Source organism: Myotis yumanensis, unplaced genomic scaffold (genome assembly GCF_028538775.1).
Source record: "Myotis yumanensis isolate MYYU_CA2020_CCGP unplaced genomic scaffold, mMyoYum1.0.hap1 SCAF_17, whole genome shotgun sequence".
NCBI lineage: Eukaryota > Metazoa > Chordata > Mammalia > Chiroptera > Vespertilionidae > Myotis > Myotis yumanensis.
This window is the reverse complement of record NW_027223768.1, coordinates 40,959,843-40,976,840: the sequence shown is the minus strand read 5'-3', so window position 1 is coordinate 40,976,840 and position 16,998 is coordinate 40,959,843. Positions and strand designations below refer to the sequence as shown.

Sequence of the window (16,998 nt, the reverse complement as noted above, 5' to 3'; positions counted from 1 at the left end):
GGGCGTGAAAGAAGAGGTGGGAGTCAGTGAGATCTCAGCGCCTCGGCAGGTCCGGCCGAGCTCAGCTCTCATGCGAAGGAAACACAACCAAGGGAGTCAGCAAAACAGCAAGTGACCCCTCCCAGCCAGCCCGAGGTGTGGGAGGAGACTGGGCTTGGGGTGGTGAACACAACGCAACATACAGATGATGTTTATAGAACTGTACCCCTGAAACCCATATAATTTCATTAACCAACATCACCCCAACAAATTCAACTTTTTTAAAAAAGGAGACAGCCTATGCTGAGGAAAGCATCCCTACAGCCCGCCACCTAACCACAGCCCCAGCCCCGGGCCCATGGGAAACCAGGGCCTGGGCATTAACTCTGCGCCATGGCCGTCCTGCGCCAGGTTCTCTCCTGGGCAATCATGTGAGATCCAGCAAGGAGCTTGTTTTAATTATAGGGAGCGGGTGAGCCCCAATCAATCGAACGCGGCTTCAATTAGTACAATGATCCTCTGGGTCATTATTTTAAGTGTTTGCATTTTCCACTTAAATAAGGTCACTTTCAATTTGGTCAACACTCCCAAGTCATCATCTTAATTCGCGGCGGCCACCAAGGAATGCTGAGCAAGTAAACAATCAGCCGTCGGCCACGGCCGCTGTCCGCCGGGGCTTATTCATGGCTCTCCTGGCACCGAAGCAGGAGACAGAACCAACCACCGGAGACGTTCACGCATCCGCCGCTCAATAAATATTTATTACCCACCAGGGGCCAGGCACCGTGCTGGGCTAAATATAGCCTTCATTACTTTATTAATAATCACAGCTAAGTTCGATTGGAATGTTTTAAATAATGAAATCCTATTTTCTTAAGTGGATGACACATTCTAACCTTAAGGGGCTCTCCCCTCCATCCGGCCCAAAGACCCAGCAGGTAGGTAGTGAGTATAAGCTCACGCCAGACGCACTCATGATTTTAAAAGTCTTAGGAGAATACAAACGCTGAGAGATGGTTCATATCAACGCACTCAGATTTTTAAAATACATTTGGGTTTTGTGTTAAGGGGAGTAGCTCATACTTGTTCAAATGGTTTTAAAAACACCAGCGCACCCATATGTTGCAAATGCAGGCGGCGCTGTGCAAACAGGAGAGCAGTCAGACGGCGCCCTGGCTCGTTTCAAAGGAGGCTCCCCCACTCCATCTTCACTGACAAACCCCCAAAAATGGCACCTTCTCTCTCAAGACCCAAGGGAAAGCCCCTCCGAGGAGGAACCCAAGTCACTTCAGGCGCCTCAGGAAGGAAGGGAGTTGGACGGGAGACCTCCCTGTTCCCTCCCCGGCCCGTGGGTTAGGGGCCCAGTGTAACCTGACCACACACACACTGCAGCCCCACACCCCCAGGGACAGCCCCTTACACACAAACCCCCCCATACCCCCAGAGAGGCAGGGCCTGCTCCTCAGCCAGGCAGTCCCCTGAGCCTGCTGACATCACAAAGGGGTCAACTGGCCACCCCATTGTCACGTGGCTGCCCCCTGGCTCCCCTTCACTGGCAGACACAGGGCCAGGGTGAGAGCTTTCAGAGCTCTTCGGGCAGGCTTCCAGGAGCAGCCTGGGAGCCAGCCACCTGGCTGGGCGGGCGGGGAAGCGCAGGGCTGGCCTCGAGTTTCAGCTTCTGTTCGCTTCTCCTGTAATGGAAAATCGCTTCGCACAAAGCTAGACTGCTAGTTCTTTCCGGCGCCCCTCCCCCGCCCGCCCCTCCGCAGCCTTCGGAGGGACAGCCGGCCTGTCCCGGGAGGTGGAAGGAGAGAGCAGTCACGCGTGGCTGCCTACTATGTCCCCTGCTTCAGGCCCTGGGCCCAGGTGGTTACTCTTTTCCTTTGGAATGGGACTGGTGTCGGGGTCCAAGTGTCCACCTAGTTGTCAGTGTCAAGCCGAGGAGGTGATCTGCACGGGGACCCAGTTGACGGAGTACCCCCCTGACATCCCCCTGAACACCCGGCGGCTCTTCCTGAACAACAACAGCATCACCTATTTGCCAGCCATGAATCTAGGCCTCCTCAGCGACCTCGTCTACTTGGACTGTCGGGACAACCTGATCAGCGAGGTGATGGATTACACCTTCATCGGGGTCTTCAGGCTCCTCTACCTGGACCTCAGCTCCAACAACCTGAGCTGGGTCTCCCCGTACAGCTTCTCCATGCTCAGCAACCTGGTGCAGCTGAACATCTCCAACAACCCTCACCTGCTCGCTCTGAATAAGTACACCTTTGCCAACACCAGCTCTCTGAGGCACCTGGACCTCAGGAACACCGGCTTGCAGACCTTGGACCACAGTGCCTTCCAAAACCTCCTCACCCTGCAGACCCTGTACCTGAGCGGGAACCCCTGGAAGTGCAACTGCTCCTTCCTGGACTTCACCATCTACTTAATCGTGACCCATCTGAACCACCCAGGTGAGGACGTGCTGGGTGTGGGGGAGGATGTGCTGGCGTCGGACCCATGGGTTCTAGAAAAGGGAAGTCATAAGATGTCCAGGCCTGGCCGGTGTGGCTCAGTGGTTGAGTGTCGTCCCATGCACCAGGAGATCACAGGTTCGATTCCCGGTCAGGGCACATGCCTGGGTTGCGGGATGGATCCCCAGTAGGGGGCATGCAGGAGGCAGCTGATGGATATTTCTCTCTCATCGATGTCTCTATCTCTCTCACTCCCTCTCTCTGAAATCAATAAAAAAATATTTTAAAATAATAATGATGTAATAGAAAACGAGCCGGTCAGGATGGGAGGGCCATCAGGGTGAAGCTGATTGGAAGCATTCTTACTGCTCTGCAGGGCCATCCTTGAGTTGACTGGAGAGGCAATAAGGAATTCAAAGAGCTGAGTTCTAGTCCCAAACTCAGCACTTGCCCATTAGCTGCCCTTGGGAAACTCAATTTCTCTGAGCCTCAGTTTCCTGATCCATAAAGTGGGGACAATAATGTCACCAAACATAGAGGTGTCGTGACACCATGAAGCAGTGTGTGGAAATGATAAAGGACCAGTAGGGCAAAGTAATACAGGGACACTGTATTCCACCGGGAACTATTTAGGCTCAGTGACCCGCTGTTTGGGGATCTAAGTGCCCTCAGTCACTCACAGGCAGTAGAAAGTCCGATGTATAGAGGGGGAAGTTTGATAGGCAAGGAGGGGGCACATGAGCACCTGGACAGGGAGAGAGGGAGAGGGCAAGGCCGGGGACAGACTTTGATAAGATAGCGCCTTTGTCTTCAAGGTGCTCCCCTCGTAAGGCAGACGGGGACGGCCTGAATTGGGAGAATGGGCCACGCGTGCCACCATCCCAGCAGGGAGGTGTCAATGTCACAGGCAGATTCCCAAGTCTCATCTGGTAGATTTCTATCCACTGTCCCCACCCTCCTGCCATGGCCCCTGGGCTCCCCCGTGCTTCCTCCCTCATCTTTCAGCCCAACCTACCTAGGACTGAGCTGGGCTATTGGGCAAGTTATGGACACAGGAGTTCAGACCCTGAGAACAAAACCTAAGCCCAGATCAAGGCTTGGCCTCAGCCTGGGCCATGGGACTGGGGCGTGGCCAGCAGAGCCAGGTGGCTGTTGCTGAGTCTGGAACTGAATCTTCACCTAAAGACAAGCCCCGCCTCCAGAAACAGGTGTGGACACGCAGGTGGCTTTCTATGGACGAGAGCAAGGAGGGCAGCCCCACTGTGGGCAGACACGGCCCGGGGAGAAAGAGTCACCCATCTGGTGTGAGCTGGGGATGTGGAGAGAACCGAGCAATACCTCTCCCCCAGGATCTCCGCCTCCCCTGCTCCCACGGGGCTGAAATTAGCCATTTCAGATTCACCCTTCTAAGTCCCCAAAGTGCCCTGACCTAGAAGAGGACCCTACAAAACTACATGAACTTCTGGCCCAAATGATACAAGTGTCCTAAACCTTTACCAGCTCTCTGAGCGGGAGGAGGGAATTCCTGGGAAATCCAATTAGCTGAGCTTACCCTGGAACCTTGAAGGAAGTCGGGGTCCAGGGAAGAATGGAGAGGCCCTAAAGCAAAAGGCGCCAGGCAGGGCAACCGTGAGTCTTTCCCAGGTCACCTGTCGGCTAAGATCGCCCCCCAGAGCGGCTGTAGAGGGCGCTCCACTCTTCAGACTTCAGGATAACTCACTGAGTAGGAATATCGAAACTTTGATGCTATTACCAAAGGTCTTTCCTAAAGAAACCCTCCGATGAGTTAGTCACCAGATGCACTGACAACCATCATTTCTCGGAGTTCAGGACTCACTTCGGAGCCCGCACACCCCAGCAGTGGAGGTGCGCGGTCCTGTGCCGGCTGCCGGGCGCTCTCGCAGGTAGAACAGACCCACCGAGGCCAGCAAAGAGGACAGCTCCTACCGGACTCCAATTTTCTAGTCGCTGCTGCTACTGGAAGGCGGGAGGGCCACTGAGCTCTGAGGGACAGCGCTCCCTCGCGGGACGGGTCGGAGCCCCTGGGGATGCTCTCAGAAACGCACGTGATGCTACGCTCCTGGGCAGAAGGACCCGGCCTCCGCATCCCCTGCCTTGCCACCCCAAGGTCCGGTCCAGCGCTGCCCAGTGGAGACCATCTAGATCCGAGCTGTCCAGTCCAGGGGCCATGTGGGGCCACTGCGCTCTTGAAATATGGCCAGTGCAACTGAGAAACTGAATTCCCCATTTTACTTCATTTCAATACATCTAAACGGCCACGGGAATGGCTAGTGGCTACCACACTGGTCAGGCCACCTCTGAATACAGGCTGCTTAAGAACCCAGCTCCTCGCCCTGGCCAGTTTGGCTCAGTGGATAGATAGAGTGTCGGCCTGCAGACTGAAGGGTCCCAGGTTCGATTCCGGTCAAGGGCATGTACCTTGGTTGCGGGCACATCCCCAGTAGGGGGTGTGCAGGAGGCAGCTGATCGATGTTTCTCTCTCATTGATGTTTCTAACTCTCTATCCCTCTCCCTTCCTCTCTGTAAAAAATCAATAAATTTTTTTTTTTTAAAGAATCCAGCTCCTCACAGCATGGAGCTCTCCCGACATCCAAGTTCAACACTCCGCCACTGCCATGGGGCAGCCCACAGTCCACTCAGCTCACGCTCTGGATGTATGTTCACTATGTGGCCAAGCTGTTGGGGTCCTTTATCACAGAGTATGAAGGCACAATTCCTGTCTTTAATGAGACAGTCTAAGGACACAGTGAGAGAAAACACAGCCAGAGCACGGTCCTGGTGCCCGCGCTGCCCGGGTGGCTCGGGCCGAGGCCCCTCTGAGTCTCCAAGTCCCTCTGTGCCCCGGATAGGGGAGCCGGGTGAGACACTCACTAAGGCCCCTTCCGGCTGGCAGCCCAAGGACCGAAACAGAGAGAAGATGCCCTTGGAGGAAGTGAGGGGGAGCTTGTGGTCAGCAGACAGGGTCCCAGCTGTGCCTCGGTGGGGCGGTGCCAAGGGGGGTGTCCATAGAGATGAGGCCCTGGTCACACAGTTAAGGGGTGTGATCTCGAAGCAGGCAGCCTCTAAGACTTCCCTCCCGGGGGACCTCCTGTCTTCCTGCCTCTACTTGACCAGAACGACGCCTCCAACCCCTGCCCACAGGCCCCCGACTTTCCTCCCAGGCCTGGCCTGCTTAACCAGCAGTTCTCAAGCTCTAACGAGCCAGGAACCCCAAGTCCAGAGAGTCTGACCAGAGAGCTGGGGGCACAGGTGCGCCTCGGCCACGTTCTGAGGACCCTGTGACCATGGCCTGTATTCCAGACCCTCAACGGCTGCTCCAACATGACCTGCGCTGCGATGTTAGTGGTTGATGATGTTACGAAACGCCTGCCTCATGGGGCGTTTGCGATGTGACGGGGGACAGTCAGAAACAGTGAGAACGCAGAAGGGGCAGGTACCAGGGGGGAGAGGGGACAGTTTCAGGACAGGGGCCCTGTGTCGGCTCTCAGTCGTGGTCCTGGGCAGTCCTGCTGGTGTGAGGTCTGGGCAGCAGTGCCAAGAGGCTGGGCGGAGCCCCCTGGGACGTCGGCAGGGGGGCAGATGGCTCGGGCCTGGCTGCTTTGGGTCCAAGTCATTTGAGGGCGTCTGAGCAGAGAACATCTTAGTCCTGCATTCAGGGCTGCTGTCGTTGGACAACAGCCCCATTTCAACCCAGAAAGTAGAAAGTCACCCATGACTTGCCAAAACGTAGATTTCCAGAATGAATTCAGGTCCCCGCACTCTCCGCTGATAATCTCCTCCATCGGGGATTGCAGTGGGCAGACTGGTGGGGAGCCGGGGAGCCGGGGAGCCGGGGAGCCGGGAGCAGGCACTCCTGGCTGGCGAGTGCTCCGCCAGCATGGCCCCCACCTTCTCACTAGCACCTGGCCTGGCTCCCTCCAGCTGTCAGCCTGGGACCACCTCAGGAGGGCAGTGAAGGGCTGAAGGCACAGCTGAGTTGATGACCCTATGCCAGGGGTGGGTAAACTTTTTGACTCAAGGGCCACAATGGGTTCTTAAACTGGACCGGAGGGCCGGAACAAAAGCATGGATGGAGTGTTTGTGTGAACTAATATAAATTCAAAGTAAACATCATTACATAAAAGGGTACGGTCTTATTTTTTAAAGTTTTATTCATTTCAAACGGGCCGGATCCGGCCCGCAGGCAGTAGTTTGCCCACGGCTGCCCTACGCCATCCAGAAAATCCAAGAAACGATGGGGGGCCAGTGCGGTTCCGGAAGGGTCCTGGTGATTCTCCCGGACTCAGTCCCGGTGGGATCCCTGAGCAGGTGACCTAGGTTCCTGGGAGCTCAGAAAGGCCAGGCCTCCAGGCACAGCCCTTCGGGTTCCCATGTACTCAGGCCTGCAGGGCAGCAGTGGACGGTGGGCCAAAGCAGCCATCGGGCCTCCTCGTCTCCCTCTGGGGGAAGAGCTCCCCGTGCGGAGGTGGCCCAGCAGCATGTGGGAGCAGCTGCAAAGGGCCAGGGGACCAGCCACGAAGGGCTGTGGTGACTTTCTGGGGAGCAGGCAATGTATGCTGAGCCACGGTCCCTTCTACAGACCAGGGAAGAAGCAGTTCCTCTCGGATCCATGGGGTTCAGGCTGGATTTCTGGGAGGGCGCTCCCTGGGCGCCTGCACGAGCAGCTGTGGCTCTGAGCCCAGAAACTCTTGCTTCCTGGCACAGGCTCCCACCTGTGAGCAGCGTGCTACGTGTGGAAGTAAACGAGGGGTGGGTTATGTCTCCTTAGGAACTATTTGCAGGAAGAATTTAAACATTAATGACGCCTGTAATTACACCTGGGACCTTTAACTGGGGCGAATGCCCTGGCCCGTGGAATGGGGCGGAGCGAGGGACTGCATGGGGCCCGGTCACCTGTGTGCCGTGAACAGGCCGGGAGTCGTGCAGCGCACATGTGCACACGGTGCCTGGTAGCTCTTGGTCAGAGGCAAGGAGATCAGGCGAGCCAGAGAGGGGATCTTTACAAACGATGTATTCACTCTGCAGCCTGGGAATAATTACAATTGCCCGTGGGGTGACAGGGGTTAGTTCGTAAAACTAACTACACGTCAGGCACGCCAGGCCGGCAGCTGGCTCTATAGCCTCTACTTCATCACACCAGACGAGGGGAAGGATGGGTAATTAAAGAAAAGGAAATGACATGACACAACAGAAAGCAACAAAGTGGAGGGAGAGGTACACAAATAAGTAGGGTGAACAGAAACAAACAGAAATGCTAATGGGCTGATTCAAATGCATGGTTCGCTAGACTGGGTGAAAAGCAAAATCCAGCTCCGTGCTGCTCACAAAACTATACCTTAAATGTAGGAACGTGGGAAAGGACACACAAGGGGGAGCCTGGCCGAAGAGACTCCATACGGCCCTCTAATGTCACCAAACACAGGAGACCGTAAGGCAAGAACTTGAGATGATGAGGAAAAGTTCAGTGAGAAAGGGTAGCTGTCCCAGGAAGAGATGTCAGGTGTAACTTCCTGCATCTAATAACTTAGCTTGAAAATTCGTAAAGCTAAACTAAGCAGAACCATATGGAGAAGTCGACAAGTGCTCACTTAACTAGTGACTTTATTATTTTTTAATATTTTTTACTGATTTTACAGAGGAAGGGAGAGGGGAGAGAGAGAGAGAGACATCGATGATGAGAATCATTGATTGACTGTCTCCTGCACAAGCCCAGCGGGGATCGAGCCCACAACCTGGGCATGTGCCCTGACGGGAATCGAACCGCGACCTCCTGCTTCACAGGTTTGATGACCGCACTTCTCTCAATAACGAATGCACAACTAATCGACTAATAGCAGCTCAGAGAGGACAGTTCTGAAAAGCCAGTAAAGTCCATACAAGTCAGAAAAGATCAAAAGTTGGTGACGATATAGAAGAGTCTGTAAAACCACAACCTACATCCGTGCAACAATGTACCTAATAAAGACAGAACATGTTTTCAGGACACATGCCAAATGCACTGAAACTGACTTTCCTCAGCCATAAAGCAAATTCTCAATCAATTCCAAAGGCTTGAAATCCTAGAGAGTATGTCTCTGGCCGCAGTAGAATTAAACTAGAACTCAATAACAGAAATATTACTATCGAATCCCCCAAGTATTTAAAAATCAACTAATTCTCTCAATGAATGGCAGTTCCTATTAACAGGAAGGATAATGATCAGACACGGGTTACAGGAGCTAAAGTCGGCTTGTGGAGTAGGGAACAATGCACCCTTTCCTGGTGAATGGCCATCACGCAACGGGGCGATTGGGGTGACAGGAAGAAATGCTGCAGGTGGGCAGCGGTGGGGACAGTGTGTCCTCTGAGCGATGGGGAAAGGCTCCTGAGTGAGTGCATTTACACTCGACCTTAGAGGACAGAGAGGAACTGATCATAAACTTGGGGGCAGGCGCTGGAAGCGGACGGAAAGGTGTAAGGCAACTCTGGGTGGGCGAGAGCAATGGCGGGGCAGGAGGCCCTGAGGGGGCAGGAGGCCCTGAGGGGGCAGGAGGCACAGAGGGGGCAGGAGGCCCTGAGGGGGCAGGAGGCCCTGAGGGGGCAGGAGGCACGGAGGGGGCAGGAGGCCCTGAGGGGGCAGGAGGCACAGAGGGGGCAGGAGGCCCTGAGGGGGCAGGAGGCCCTGAGGGGGCAGGAGGCACAGAGGGGGCTGCAGCTGGAAGTGCTGAGAAGGCGGGAAGGCGGAAAGGGCAGGTGCTCCGGGCTCAGGGCCGGGCCAGGTGCCCGAGGGGATCCGAGGCCGCAGGGGAGGAGGAGGCTCTGAGCCAGAGCCCTGGGCACAGCTGTGCTTGCGGCAGGGAAATCCCGGGCGTGTGGGAAGGGGACCACTGTTGGGAACCTGGGGAAAGTGGGCATAGGGGCCTGCTGGGGGGACGGCTGGCACCTCCCAGGGACAGGGAAGGCGGGGAGAGAAAGTCGGTAGAAAAACCCCAGGCGCCCTCCTCAGGGCCCCCCACACCCTCACTAAGAGCAGCCGGGAAATCGCTGCCTAAGGGCTCCTTTCAAGGTGGCACTCCAAGTGGGGCAATGAGTGCTTCATGTTTAGTCTCTCTGCAGCCCGAGCCCCAATTTGAAAGCCAACTCTTTTTAAAAATAGAATTCGATAAACCCCCCCAAACACACCCAGACCCTCGAATCCCACGTTTCCTTCTCAGGCACATCTCTGCGTGTTCCCATGTTGTGTCTGCATGTTCCCGGGCAAGTGACAGCCCTCCTGCCAGAATTCCCGAGGAGCCTCGCCCGCCTTGCCCACCACACCCCGGGCCTCCCAGAGCCCCGTCCGACTGGGCTGACCATGAGGTGCAGAGCACTGTGTCTGCCCCTGACGGCAACCTGGAGGGAGGCCCTGGACCCGCCCCTGCCCTCTCCTGCCAGCTCACCTTGGGGAGGGCGCCCCAGGTGTCCACACTCAGACTAGAGAGGGGCTCCCTTCCTTCCTCTCCTCCCCTCTGTCACAGACACCTTGCCGGCATCCCCTCCCAGAGGAGCCCTCCCCACACACCCACGGGAGGCCCTCCTGGAGGTGACACAGTGTCCCTGGAGGTGCAGGGTCCAGCGGCCACGTGCAGGGACAGCGTCCAGCTCGAACAGGACCTAGCCTCGGCCTGGCCGCTCTCTCCTGCCACCCCGCCCGCTGCCGGGTCCCCATCAGCTTGTCACGGTTCCTTTCTCGCCTTCTCCTGCTTCTCACTCTAACACAAACCCAATTCCCCTCCCTTCCTGAGCGAGGAGCTCCACGCCCTACAGGGTCTGGAGTCCCACCCTGAGTTTAGGGGGAGCTGCTCTCCGCACCAGCTCTGAGGCTCCCACTTCTGCAGAACACGCTGCGATCGCTCAGTGAGATGTTCTCATCTCCCCATGCTGCCTGGATCCTGGGGTATCTAGAACCTTCCAGATGCACACCAGCTCTGTGTCTGTTTCCTTCTGGGTGAAGGAGGAGGATAACATTCCGCATGCGGGTGGTTCTAAGAATTCCGTGAGAGAGCACTTGGGCATCGCTTAGCATGTCGTCAGAACTTGGTCAATCTTCGCTGCTCGGCTTTGAGCTTTGCTAATTCCAGCCCTGGTCCCACGCTGAGTGTAAGCCCCATGGTGTGATGCCTGCAGTTCATTCAGCAGCTTGTCCCCACACCCCCACCCACACCCCGCAGCTCACCCTCCCCAGGGCTCTGAGAAGAGTGTCATTCTCTGCACGTCTACGATGAGGCTGGGATTCAGGGGGAGAACGGGCACCCGCCATGTGTACAAAATTCGTGCGTGACAGTCTGCACTTGAACCCTGGGCTCGCTGGCTGCAGAGCCTCTTTTCCTGTTTTATTCTGAAGTCCACGGGGCTGATGTGGGAGGTGCTCAGGGAAGGAGCCGGGCCGCAGAGTCAGCTGCTAAAAAGGACTGAAGACGCGTGTGGACCATGTGACCAGCCGGTGATGCTTCCCCGGACAGCTCTCTCCCCACTGGTTCCTCCCTGCTGGGGAGGCTTCCCGGGAATCTGGTCCCAGAGCGTTGAGACTAGTGGCGTGTGATGCCTGGGGTGGCCTCTGTGGTCCTGGCTGGGCTCAGGCACAAGTGCAGAGAAAAACACAGCTTGGGTCACCGGGAGGGAGGGAGGGAGGGAGGGAGGGAGGGAGATGGCGAGCACAAGGGTGGGCTGTGGAGTGTCCACGCTCCATGGCCATCTTGCTAGGTTTCCAAACCCTCCCGCTCCTGTTGTGGTGTCTGGATCTCTGAAAACTGTTGGAAGCAAAGCCCATTTTTGGAGGTGACCCGAAGGAAGCTAAGCTGGGGCAGGAGGCGGTCCTGGGCTCCACGCTTCTCCAACTTCATGCCACAGAGCCCCTGGGGTCTCATGACGCTGCAGACTCTGACCCAGGAGAGCTGGGCGGGGCCTGAGATGCTGCATTCTGATGAAGCCCAGGTGATGCCCCCAGCCCACACCCTGAGTAGCCAGGCTCCAGGCCGCCTCTCCAGGTGCCCTTTGACCTCGGGACGCCGGGGGTTCCGCCATTCACCATGTCCTGCTGTGCTTCTCCTTCAGATGATCAGAACGCCACGTGCGTGGAGCCCACAGAGCTGGCCGGCTGGCCCATCACACAGGTGGGGAACCCGCTGCGGTACATGTGCATCACCCACCTGGACCGGCAGGACTACATCTTCCTGCTGCTCATCGGCTTCTGCATCTTCTCGGCGGGCACCGTGGCCGCCTGGCTCACAGGCGTGTGCGCCGTGGTCTACCAGAACGCCCGGCGCAAGTCGAGCGACGCGGAGGACGAGGACGAGCACGGGCAGCCCGTGGAGGTCAGCAGGCGCATTTTCCAAAGAAGGTCGGACTCGGGCCAGGACGGCTTCCCTCAGCTGATCTAGGCGCCAGGGGCCACTCTCAGGCCTGCCCTCCCAGGCCCCCCCCACCCCGCTCCCACCCCCACTCCTGTGGAGCTGTCGTAGAGGCTGGAGCCTATTAGTAAAATAAAGTTTTTATGGCAAAAAAGTCTGGAAACAGGTGCAGCATCCCAGGACTGAGGGAGTCGCACCAAAGCAGGCAGCTGGTGTCTAATGAGCACCCAGTCCCCCTCCGTGGAGGGAGAGGCAGGGAGCACAGGATGAAGATGAGCCCTCCGAGGGTAAGCAATTGAGGGGGGTCCAGCATAAAATGAATCAAGGGGAGAAAAATACCAGACACAGTGACAAGCGCTGACACTAAGAAATTCTCCCGCGGGCGCCTCCACGCTCCCTCCCGTGATGATCACAGTGGCCCCATGGTGTTCACAGGAGCTCACAGTGGCAGTGAGGCCTGGGCAGGTCCAGCACCTGATCGAGGCCGGCCAGGCAGCCGCAAAGCCACCCGAAGCCACAGGAAGCTGCCCCCGCAACCCACCCCCTCCTCCGCCCCAGAGATGTCTAGCGACATAACCAGCAGCTGTCGTGTGAGCCTAGCACAGAGCAGAGGAGGGAGGCGCACATACACGTTCTCCCGCCCAGCCCTCTGCAGCCAGGTCGGGTGGTCATTGCCAGCCTTGTTCTCCTGGAGCTCAGAGGGGCTAAGTGACCAGCTCAGGTTCACACAGCTGAAGGGAGGCAGCACAGGGCAGAATCCAGGCTGCCTGCCCCCCACGCCCGGGCTCTGTGCGCCAAGAGTGGCTGTGGTTCCTGAAAGGCTAGCAGAGGGCCCAGGGAGCTGTGGGCAGCCTTGGCTGACGCCGTGAGAGAGGGGTCCAGGCGAAGGGAAGGAAGAGAGACTGTGTCAGAGGGAAGGGAGGGGGGACCCTGCAGGGCCTCAGATGCACCCGTCACTCAGGGCTAGGACAGGCTGTGCAGTAGCAGATAAACCCGGTGTCATTGGCTCAGCACAACGAAGACTTCCTCTCACGGGTGGAGTCCAGTGTGGGGGGCAGCCCTCTTCCCTCCCATAGCTACAGCCCCTGGACCACAGTCCTGGGGTTCCCTGCAGGGAGTGGGGTGTCGCGGGCACACAGCTCTTAGCTGCCTGGGCCTGGAATTGATGTGTCACTTGCATCCCATTTCCCATGGCCCCAACCTTACAGCCGGCAAACACAGTCCGGGTGCCAGGAAGACAAGTCTGTGTCCTGCCCACCAGGGCGGGAGCCTGCACTTTCCCTGCGGACCCCACACCGAGAGCTCCAGGCGGGAGAATCGCAGGACCTACGTGGGTTCTAAAGCTCCTGTGGCTGTCGGGGGGACAGGAAACAAGGTGACCAGCCTTACTGCAGTGCTGGGGGGGGGGGGGTGCAGGGGCAGTAGGAGCAGAAGTGCATGAATGTCAGCGTTTCATCGGACGGACAGTGGACACAACTCTACGAGTGACCGGGAAGGGGAGGTGGGAGCAGTGGGCAGGAGCCAAGGCAGCACCCACATGCTGACACGGACATCAGGTGGCAAAGCACAGTCGCTGAGGCTGGGAACCCCCTGAGCTGTTGCCCACATGGGGAGTGAGAAGGGACACAGACGGCAGGGGGGAAGGGCACCTCCTCCTTGTCGCCCAGGGCATCCACAGACGGTGCCTGAAGCAGAATAGCCACCTGGGGACAGGCAGCGTGCCCTTCAGCGATGCACAAAACCAGCCGATCTCAGTACTCTGTCCTGGGAGGAGAAGCCCGAGGGGAGGGAAGACAGGCGTTTCTCACCCCAGCTCTGTGGGACTACACCCCTCTCACTCAAGTGCGTGCTTAGCTGATAAAAATGAGTGGGTTTGTAAGGAAAAGATGGCTGGTCTAGGGTGTTGCCACCGGCCAGAGGTGTCTTTAACCACCTTTCCCGGGGGGTGTCCACCCTGAGCCGAAGGGCAGTGCCCAGCGAGGGCTGCCCAACTGCCTGCTGCTTCTGCATCTGCTGCACCCTGAGCCTGAGTCCCCGAGGGGCAAGAGGCCTCCTGGCAGCAACCACGTCCGGCCCCTACGCTGAGGAGCCAGGACAGCACCGAGGACGGAGCACTTCTGTGCAGTGAAGTTTGTGCAGGGCGTGCTCTCGGCGGGAGACAGGCTAGAGCGCCCCCGGTACAGGAGAGGGCAGCCAGGTGGCCAGGAAACGGCCTGGGGGTGTTGCATGAAATTCGGGGCCCTGTGCCCGGTCCTCTGGAGGGCGGGCCATCCTCTGGTTTCATGTGCCCTCTGGGTGAATCGCACTGACATTTCAGGAACACCCGTCAAACATGAGGAGATACGGGCTGAAGTGAAGTGGCGGCGTGTGAGCGGGAAGAATGGTCGCCCTGGACCCCAGGGACTGCAGGGGCCTCTGGAGTGCAGCGCTGGTCTCGGGGCAGGTGGCCCTGTGCCCGCACAGCAGGCAGACAACAGGCGACCAGCCAGGCAGTGCTTCTCATCACCTACACTCAGTCCTGCCTCACGAGAAGGACCCCACTTCTTTCACACAAGACAGTGGGAGAGGACTCGCTTCTAGCCTCAGCTTCCCACTGTGCGTGTGATCTCACCAAATCACTTCATTGTGTGGGCCTCAGTTTTCCCAACCATAAAATGGGGTGGTTAGACTTGATTACCTGGAAGGCCACCTCAAACCTAACCTTCTGAAATCAACTATGGAAATTTTCCGGAACATACAAGAAACTCCCGAAAACCAAAAATAAAAATACAAGAATCCCAATAGAAAAACTGGCCCAGGACATGAATGGGCAATTTATCCAAGAAGAAACCTCCAAAACCAACAAGCACAGAGACAGGTGCTCACACTCCTTAGTAATCAGAGAAAAGCAAATCAAAGCAGTAGATGTCACCTCTACTTGTGAGATTGGCAACGAATGACAGCTGGACAGTGTCACGTGTTGGCAGGGACGTGGGGTCACGGGAAGGGCACTGCGGGAGGGACATGCACAGCCGGCCCGACAGCGGTCTAGCGAGACGTAGGTCACACCCAGCGAGAGCCTGCCCTGCCACCCAGTGAGCCCACCAGCTCTGGGTGTATCGCCCACAGACGTGATCACACGCATCCATAATGGAACACACATGGGGACCGACCATGGTAATCCGTGTAGTGACGGGGGTTGGGAAGGGGGTGAAATTTATAGAGTGCAAGGGAGCTGTTACAAGCAACTGACTAGATGGATGCTTAGCAACATGGATGGATCACAAAGCACAATGCTGAAGGGGGAAGGGGGAGAGTAATGAGAACCAGCTATGACACTCAGAGCCAGGAAACCGCTCAGGAAAAGCCAAATCCTGACAATGTCCCACAAGGCCCTAGAGCTCTGCCCCGCTCCCCCTGCTCGCCCTTTGCCTCGCTGACATCTTCTGCCAGGTCCCCACGGCTCACTGGGCCCCAGCCTCACTGGCCACCCTATTGTTGTTAGCAGAGCCTTCGCATAGGCTGTTCCCTCTGCCTGGAATTACAGGCCCTCAAAATCCGCTGCACACATGTGTGCGAGCACACGCACATGCACACATGCGCACACATACAACATGGCCCCCCTCACCCTGCTCTATTGTGATCTCAGACAAGAATCAAATGTAACAGATAATAAACTGAACAGTGGTCTGCAAGGTAAGAAGTGCCATCTCCTCTGAGAGGGCACCCTCCCACCTAGGACAGTGGTCGGCAAACTCGTTAGTCAACAGAGCCAAATATCAACAGTACAACGATTGAAACTTCTTTTGAAAGCCAAATTTTTTAAACTTAAACTATATTGGTAGGTACATTGTTATTAACTTAATTAGAGTACTCCTAAGGCTTAGGAAGAGCCACACTCAAGGGGCCAAAGAGCCGCATGTGGCTCGAGAGCCGCAGTTTGCTGACCACTGATCCTAGGACAAAGCCTGCCGCACAAGAGGCACCTCACACTGATGCTGACGAAGCGCGTGCTTGCCACCCACACCGCTTACACATGTTTAAAATACGCTTCAAAGCCCATTAAACGAAGGGTGAGCGGGAATGAGGGTAAAGGAGATTAGGTCCAATAAGAGAAGAGCCTCGAGGGGAAGTGAAGCTAAGGTGCCATCGATGGGGCAGTGAGAACTGCAGCTGGTGAGCCTGCATTCAAGGGGCTGCAGGCAGCGGGTTTGAGTAGCCTGTGGCATGGACCCTCCGCTCAGCTTTGCCTACACAGCTGAGGTCACCCCAAGGTCACCCAGGGCTGCGGACACCTCGCGGGGAGAGTACACCCTTCCTCCAGCACGGGCCGCCTGCAGGAGAGGGCCGGGTCCCACAGAACACAGCCTCGGCCGCTGATGACTGCCACTCACTAAGCCCCGCCACAGCTCGAACGGATTGCTGCTCTGTCCTGTGGGAAAGAACACCGAGGTTTCCGAGGCTACCACCGCCCCTCCCCTGGCTCAACCTGACAGGACCGAGAGGGTCAGCAACCAGGCCTTCCGGACGCCCTGGTTCGTGTTCTCTCTCCCAACTGGGTCTCCCTCTCTGGCCAGAGGAAAAGCTGCCGTGTTAGGGAAATTAACAAAATTAGTGTTCCCACTTTTGGTTTTGCACGATTCTGCCATTGGCCTTTTTCTGTTGCTAACAGGTGTTCGTTTCTGGGATTCACATTCAAAGCCTGTGGATTTGATCGAGGCCGTTAGAAAATAAGGCCAAACAAATCGTCTATGACCATTAAGACTATAAAAGGGTTATCGGTTCTCCACAGCAGCCAGCCGTGGAGGCGATGCTGGCGGTCAGCTCTGGCGGTAAAGGGAACGTAACGGGGCTGCAGGTTCGCTCCCGCCCAGTCTGGGTGTGTGCAGGAGGCAACCAATCGAAGTTCCTCTCTCACATTGATGTTTCTCTCTCTCTCTCCCTCCCCCCTTCCACTCTCTCTAAAAATCAAAGGAAAAAATCTTCTTGGGTGAAGATCAACAAAACAAAAAAAAGAAAAAAAGAAAGAAAGAAAGAAAGAAGGAAGGAAGGAAGGAAGGAAGGAAGGAAGGAAGGAAGGAAGGAAGGAAGGAAGGAAAGAACAAAGTTGGAGGACGTAGACTCACTAATTGCAAAACTTGTCGTGAAGCGACAGTAATCCAGACAGTTTGTGGCTGCCTGGATCTGGGCTG

General features: G+C 56.7%; 2 protein-coding genes across 4 annotated transcripts in view; one reads left to right on the top strand and one right to left on the bottom strand.

Moving 5' to 3' along the window:
- RXRG (retinoid X receptor gamma) overlaps positions 1 to 16,998 on the bottom strand; it is a 136,392-nt gene that overhangs the window by 91,168 nt on the left and 28,226 nt on the right. The window lies entirely within an intron of this gene.
- LRRC52 (leucine rich repeat containing 52) lies at positions 1,817 to 11,857 on the top strand. The gene is made up of 2 exons (XM_070395826.1): positions 1,817 to 2,438; positions 11,532 to 11,857. The coding sequence occupies exons 1-2, from the start codon at positions 1,817 to 1,819 to the stop codon at positions 11,855 to 11,857; spliced, it is 948 nt and encodes a 315-aa protein (XP_070251927.1).

Excerpts from the sequence above, each read along its gene's own strand:
- LRRC52 (XM_070395826.1), top strand. The coding sequence starts at position 1,817 with ATGTCCCCTGCTTCAGGCCCTGGGCCCAGGTGGTTACTCTTTTCCTTT. Across the intron at positions 2,439-11,531 it reads GACCCATCTGAACCACCCAG|ATGATCAGAACGCCACGTGC; the intron begins GTGAGGACGTGC and ends CTTCTCCTTCAG.